Genomic DNA, 7480 nt, shown 5'->3' with positions numbered 1-7480 from the left:
AACAGATGATACGTGGGGCGCCTGGCTGGCTCAGTTGGAAGAGCGTGCAACTCTTGATCTTGGAGTCATGTGTTTGAGCCCCATGTTGGGTGTAGAGCTTTACTTTAAAAAAAAAACAAAAAAGGGGCGCCTGGGTGGCTTGGTCGGTTAAGCGTCCGACTTCGGCTCAGGTCATGATCTCACGGTCCGTGAGTTTGAGCCCCGCGTCGGGCTCTGTGCTGACAGCTCAGAGCCTGGAGCCTGTTTCAGATTCTGTGTCTCCCTCTCTCTCTGCTCCTCCCCTGTTCATGCTCTGTCTCTTTCTGTCTCAAAAATAAATAAACGTTAAAAAAAATTAAAAAAAAAAACAAAAAAAAGAATAGATGACACTTTTTGCATCTTACAGATGGTGAAATTGAGGCTCAGAGGGGTTAACACCATACTCAGTAACTCATGTTGGGGTGGGGGGGCTTGGACCAGTTCCTGCCTTGGTGCCTTATCCAGGATTCTTTCTGCCACATCCCATTGGTTTCATTGCTATCCTGGTAGGGGTTCTCTCATGAAATGCCACTTTAAAGGTCACATTATAAAATGTCGTAACAAAAAAGTCACCTGCCTGATAGTATATAATTGTCTCCTTTGTTCTTTTTGATGCTGATGTTCACCACAAGTTCTAGGACTTGGACCTCTTTTGGTAGAGGTTTAGCTCATTTTTTGGTCTGTCGGGAGGGTATTCCAAAAGCACCTACTTCATAGGGTCACAGTGGGAACTAGCACGATGGAAAACATTTAGAAAAATGCCTGGAATGAACAGCTAGTTGATGGATGTGAGCTCTGATGGTCATTAGGTGTTAGCTTAGAGAAGTAGAAATTTCTGTGTAAGGGATGCTAAATGCAAGTGCCTGCCTGATGTAGTGTTCATGCCAGTGTTGACATGGGCAGGGAGTGGGTAGAGGAGGGGCAGGCAAGTTCAGGGGCAGGCAGGGGGACTTTTGACACTGAGCCTTAACAATATTTGCATCTGTTTTGAGAAGGAGAAACCTCTTTACCCTCAGGAGATAACCTGTGTCCTCTACACTTGGGGGCAGCTAGAGGGGTAAACATGATGTAGGAGCTTCCAGAACCACCCAACAGGAATAGACCTCGAAGTCTTGGGACCCATCTAGTGCCCAGGAGAGATGAATGGAGATGACATGATTCCAGGATCTCCAGTGACTGATAAGAGAGCCATCATCTTGGCTATCATTTTATTATTTTTGTGCCTGGTGGCAGCAGTGAGCAATGGCTTCATCACTGCAGCTCTGGACGAGGAGTGGTTGCTACAGAGAACACTGTTCCCTTGTGATAAATTATTAGTCAGCCTGGGGGCCTCTTGCCTCTGTCTGCAGTGGGTGTGATGAGGAAGACCATTTATATTTTCCTGTATCCAGAGACCTTCCCATCCAACCTTGTACTGTAGTTCCTAGCCTTCTGGTGGGACTGGCCATCTTATGGTTCTCCACCTACCTAGCTCAGTGTCTTCCATTGCATGAAAATTGCAACCTTCACCCTCCCCATCTTCCTCTGGCTAAAATAGAAGGTGTCTGGGTTGGTTTCATGGATGCTGTAGGGCTCTCCAACTTGAGCACCATCTTATTTTCATAGGCAACCAGAGCTTGTAACAGTACTTTGTAAGGAGAAGGTTGCAATCTGGGAATGCCATTGAGAATACCATAAGACCATATGAGAAATTCTTCCTCTGTTTAAAACTTGTTAGCTGGACAGTCGTTACCGTCGTCTTCCTTTTTGGCATGGTTTGGTCATGTCTCTGGAAAGACACACTAAGAAGGTCTGCCTGTCCATTGTGGCTTTTGTGAGCCCAGTGCCCAGGCGCACAACCAAGTTCTCCTGGCTCTCATGTCCTTATCCATCCTCTCCACCTCCTGTTTTCTGTCACTGGTGCTCAATGCTGCAGGTGTTTTTCCATTTGGGGACCCTAGCTACTGGGTGTGGCAGGCAGTGATTTATCTGTGCATAGCAGTCTCCATCACTGCACTTGAGCAACCCCCAGCCGAGAGGTGTGGTGGAGAGGGGCTGCTGTGCAGGGTGCTGGGCATTGTGAGTTGCAATTGATGAAAAACCTCAGAGACACTAAGGCAGAGGGCATGGTGCAATGGGGCATGGCTTCTTAAAATCCCTTTGCCACTTTTAATGTTCCTTTCCTCTCTGCTACATTTAACGAGGAGAATGACTTCTATGGAATAGGATTTCAAGGTGGGATCGAAGGTCCTGAGATAATGGGGTAGCGTCACTGATGTACAACCCAGCAAGTCTGTGGCCCAGGCAGCTGTGTTCCCTGTGGGGCTTGATGTGGCTAGAGTCAGGAAACTTTTACTTTCCCTGTGATCGGTTTCTTGGAGGGTAAAATTGTCCTTCTGGAGACTGGATGCGAGGATCCTGACACATCATTCAATCTTTATCTGTTGAGTCAGACTGGAGAAGATATTTGGAACCTCAGTTTTCCTCTGGCTTCATGCTGTAAACCACCTTTTCTTTTCTTCTCTTTTCTTTTCTTTTCTCTTTTCCTTTTTCTTTTCTTTTCTTTCTTTCGTTTCCTTTTCCTTTTCCTCCTTCTCTTCTTCTTCCTTTCTTTCTTTTCTTTCATCACTTGTTTTCCAGCCATCTACTGCAGTGAAGTCTTCCTCCTTCTGTGCAAGAGTTTCTCATGTCTGAACTCTCTTCACAGAGCGTGGGTCTGGTTGTGCCTGTGTTTGGCAGTATGTGTTATCTAGGATTTGTATGTTTGCAGATGACCTTTGGAGATCCCTGTGAAAGTTAGGGGGTCATGCTTTATATATTGCTTATGTTCTCCACAGTGGCCTATTCTGTTAGTCTGTTTCATAAATGTTAAGGTCCACGAACCCAGATGTGACTTTTGTTTATACTGATATTGGGACCTTCTGAAATTTTTGACTTGGGAAGGTTCATCTATAGCTATATGACAAGATTTAAGAAGAAAAGACTTGGGTTTGGTTTGGTGAAGAATGCAGGCTGCTTTTCTGCCTTCCATAGATCTTTTTAAACCTTCCTTAAGCTCAGTTACCTCTTGAACCATTCAAAGTAAGGTCCCTAGCCTTCCCTCTATTGGCTTTATTTGATTTTTAAGGTTTATTTATTTTGAGAGAAGAGAGAGAGAGAAAGAGAGAGAGAGAGAGAGAGAATATGAATCCCAAACAGGTTCCAAGCTCAGCGTAGAGCCTGACACAGGGCTTGAACTCATGAACCATGAGATCATGACATGAGCTGAAATTGGACCCTTAACCACCTGATAGTACCATCATCATTTCAAACTTAGCAAGTCCACAGTGGATGTCCTTTCTCTCCTCTTTGTCTTCCTTCCCCCCCACCCCCACCAGCCCCCTCTACTGCTCAGCTGGATCTATTTTTTCTATTATTTATGTCCAGTACACCAGGCTTACCACCTCTGAGATAATTTTCACTCCCCATCTCTGCTGAGCCCTTGAGTCTAATCAGCAACTTATCTTCAGTTGCTCCTTCTGCAAAGTCTCTATTATCTGTCCCTTCCTTCCCATTCCCATGGATTCTATTATTGATTAGACTGTCCTCCTCTCTCACCTGCGCTGCTAAAATTTCCTCTTCACCTCTTGGTCCATTACACTCTCCCTTCCCCCCCATCCCAGTTAAAACTACCATTACCAGATTCATCTCTTGAAGGCATAATTAACCATTTCCACCCACACTCACCGCCTCTCAGTGCCTAGACATGAAGCAAGGGTCCCCAAACCTGGCATTCACGGACCTCCACAATACGGCAATAATTTTGTCTTCCTTTGTGTCGATTCTATGAGAATTCTGTTTTGTAGCAAAATCTCGATTTTCATTGTTTCCAACATACCTGGAGTTCCCTCGCTGATGTACTGAAAGGTGATCTCTTATGCCCACATCTACCTGCGAAAATCCTATTTAATTTTTTCCCCCTATTTAACCTTTAAAGGTTAAGTCCAATGATTTCTCTTCCAGGAAGCTTTTCTGGTTTACTACCTTCCAGGTTTTGATCTCTCTGACCTTTGAGGACATATTACTCAGTTGTGACATGAATTCTATTCTGTGGTGGTATGATCTGTATTCATATTTTATACTCCCTAGTATATTAAAAATTACTGTTTAATTTGTTTTGAGAGAGAAAGCGAGCGAGCCGGGGAGGGGCAGAGAGACAGAGGGAGACACAGAATCTGAAGTAGGCTTCAGGCTCTGAGCCCGACATAGGGCTCGAATTCATGAACCTTGAGATCATTACCTGAGCTGAAATCGGCCACTTAACTGACTGAGCCACCCGGGCGCCCCGTCTCCCCAGTATGTTTTAAAGTTTTTGAAACCATGGCTGCCTTACACTTTTCTATGTGTTCCTTGAAGCACTTATAAATACTTGATACACTGAACAGAATAATTCTCTTGCACCTGGACCCAGCCCTAAGCACATGGATTTTTGTCTGTACGTTTATCTCTGGGCTACCTACTACATTTTAATACTGATGTTTGAGCTGTATTTCCTTCACTATCTGGCCATCTTATTTTTGGAGGTCAGCCTTATATTCTGTTTCTCTTTGACCAATGCACAGTGTAGAAATAATAAATGAGTAAGTGTGAGAGTAAGATATGCCTGATTTTGTGATGCCTTTACTTTGCTTCTTTCTTGTACATTTACATGTTGCTAAGCAACTGTGAATGACTAGCTTAGCGCCTTCCTATGGGAATCTCAGTGAAGTGCCACTTGTCTTTGTTACTGACCCAGTGTCTCTTTCCAGAACGCCTTGTATAAGCTAATCTGTGTTCCTTCCTCTTTTCACGTGTTAGCTAGGAGAACAGAACATCTACCAGAATCTGACTGATCTCCCCACGGGGACTAGTTCCCCTGGAGCTTGAACACACAGGGAAACGTTAAAAGAGTAGCAGTTTGCTGTATTTTTAAAATGCATAGTTATCTTATTGTTATCATCAACTTTTGCCTATAGTCTAATTTCATCCTGCATTATGCTGATATTAATAGCAATCATTTATGAATGCCTATTTATTTTATTAATTAACTTATTTTTTGATTTACATCCAAGTTAGTTAGCATATAGTGCAACAATGATTTCAGGAGTAGATTCCTTACTGCCCATTACCCATTTAGCCCATCCCCCCTCCCACAACCCCTCCAGCAACCCTCTGTTCTCTATATTTAAGAGTCTCTTATGTTTTGTCTCCCTCCCTGTTTTTATGTTATTTTTGCTTCCCTTCCCTTATGTTCGTCTGTTCTATATCTTAAATTCCTCATATGAGTGAAGTCATATTATATTTTTCTTTCTCTGACTGATTTCGCTTAGCATAATACCCTCCAGTTCCATCCACATAGTTGCAAATGGCAAGATTTCATTCTGTTTGATTGCCAAGTAATACTCCATTGTACATATATACCACATCTTCTTTACCCATTCATCCGTCGAGGGACATTGGGGCTCTTTCCATACTTTGGCTATGGTCAATAGCACTGCTATAATCCTTGGGGTGCCTGTGCCCCTTTGAAACAGAACACCTGTATCCCTTGGATAAATATCTAATAGTGCAATTGCTGGGTTGTAGGGTAGTTCTATTTTTAATTTTCTGAGGAACCTCCATACTGTTTTCCAGAGTGGCTGCACCAGCTTGCATTCCCACCAACAATGCAAAAGAGATCCTCTTTCTCTGCATCCTCGCCAACATCTGTAGTTGCCTGAGTTGTTGATGTTAGCTATCCTGACAGGTGTGAGGTGGTATCTCATCGTGGTTTTGATTTGTATTTCCCTGATGATGAGTGATGTTGAGCATTTTTTCATGTGTCTGTTAGCCATCTGGATGTCTTCTTTGGAAAATGTTCATGTCTTTGGCCCATTTCTTATGGATTATTTGTTTTTTGGGTGTTGAGTTTGATAAGTTCTTTATAGATTTTGGATAGTAACCATTTATCTGATATGTCATTTGCAAATATAATCTCCCATTCCATCAGTTGCCTTTTAGTTTTGCTGGTTGTTTCCTTTGCTGTACAGAAGCTTTTTATTTTGATGTGGTCCCAGTAGTTCATTTTTGCCTTTGTTTCCCTTGCCTCTGGAGACGTGTTGAGTAGGAAGTTGCTGTGGCCGAGGTCAAAGAGGTTTTTGTCTGCTTTCTCCTTCAGGATTTTGATGGCTTTAAGTCTTTGATCCATTTTGAGTTGTTTTTTTTTTTTTTTTTTTTTGTTTGTGTGTGTGTGTGTGTGTGTGTGTGTGTGTGTGTGTGTGGTGTAAGAAAGTGGTCCAGGTTCATTCTTCTGCTTGTCGCTGTCCAGTTTTCCCAGCACCATTTGCTGAAGAGACTGTCCTTATTCCATTGGTTATTCTTTCCTGCTTTGTTAAAGATTAGTTGGCCATACGTTTGTGGGTCCATTTCTGGGTTCTCTATTCTGTTCCATTGATCTGAGTCTGTTTTAGTGGCAGTACCATACTGTCTTGATGATTATAGCTTTGTAATACATCTTGAAGTTCAGAATTGTGATGCCTCCAGCTTTGGTTTTCTTTTCAAGATTGCTTTGGCTATTTGGGGTCTTTTCTGGTTCCATACAAATTTTAGGATGATTTGTTCTAGCTCTGTGAAGAATGCTGGTGTTACTTTGATAGGCATCGCACTGAATATGTAGATTGCTTTGGGTAGCATCAGCATTTTAACAATGCCTTACACTCTGTCTCTCTCTCTCAAAAATAAAAATAAACATTAAAAAAAAAGGTTTTTTTTTTTTTTAAATAAACTCTTAAAAAAAAGTTTGTTCTTCCAATCCAGGAGCATGGAATATTTTTCCTTTTTTGTGTGTGTTTTCTTCAGTTTCTTTCATAAGCTTTCTATAGTTTTCAGTGTATAGAGTTTTCACTTCTTTGGTTAGGTTTTTTCCTAGGTATTTTATGTTTTTTTGTTATGAATGCCTATTTTTATGTGAGGCATGGGGCTAGAAGATTTATTTACTTCTGTCCTTTATATATTTAATTCTGAAAACACTGCAAAGTAGAAACTGAGGTTTAAAGAAGTTTACTGAGGTCTTGTGGCTAGTGAATGATGGAACCAGAATACCTCAGTGCTATAGCCTTTAAGATGGTGTGGTATTGATGCAGGGATAGATAAATGCATCAACACATAGTCCAAATAATAGTTACATGGAAAATTATATATGATAAGGTATCTTAAATTGGTGAGGGAAAAAACGGTCATTTCATCATGTTGTAGTATATTGGTACTACAATTGGATAATTTTTTTGATAATTCAATTTTTGCTATATTTTATTTCATGAAATACTGCCTTTAAAATCTGCAGACAGGGGCGCCTGGGTGGCGCAGTCGGTTAAGCGTCCGACTTCAGCCAGGTCACGATCTCGCGGTCCGTGAGTTCGAGCCCCGCGTCGGGCTCTGGGCTGATGGCTCAGAGCCTGGAGCCTGTTTCCGATTCTGTGTCTCCCTC

General features: G+C 42.2%; 1 protein-coding gene across 1 annotated transcript; it reads left to right on the top strand.

The window, feature by feature from the left end:
• Positions 1 to 904: 904 nt before the first annotated feature.
• Positions 905 to 2091, top strand: TAS2R60 (taste 2 receptor member 60). Its single transcript, XM_040473060.1, is given in 6 exon segments — positions 905 to 1368; positions 1371 to 1580; positions 1583 to 1612; positions 1615 to 1770; positions 1773 to 1817; positions 1820 to 2091. Coding segments are annotated over 6 exon segments (924 nt in total). The 5' UTR covers positions 905 to 1157.
• The last annotated feature ends 5389 nt before the right edge of the window (positions 2092 to 7480 follow it).

Source organism: Herpailurus yagouaroundi, unplaced genomic scaffold, assembly GCF_014898765.1.
Source record: "Herpailurus yagouaroundi ecotype Mexico unplaced genomic scaffold, PumYag 100, whole genome shotgun sequence".
NCBI classification, from domain to species: Eukaryota; Metazoa; Chordata; class Mammalia; order Carnivora; family Felidae; genus Herpailurus; species Herpailurus yagouaroundi.
This window is presented reverse-complemented; position numbering and strand designations above follow the sequence as displayed.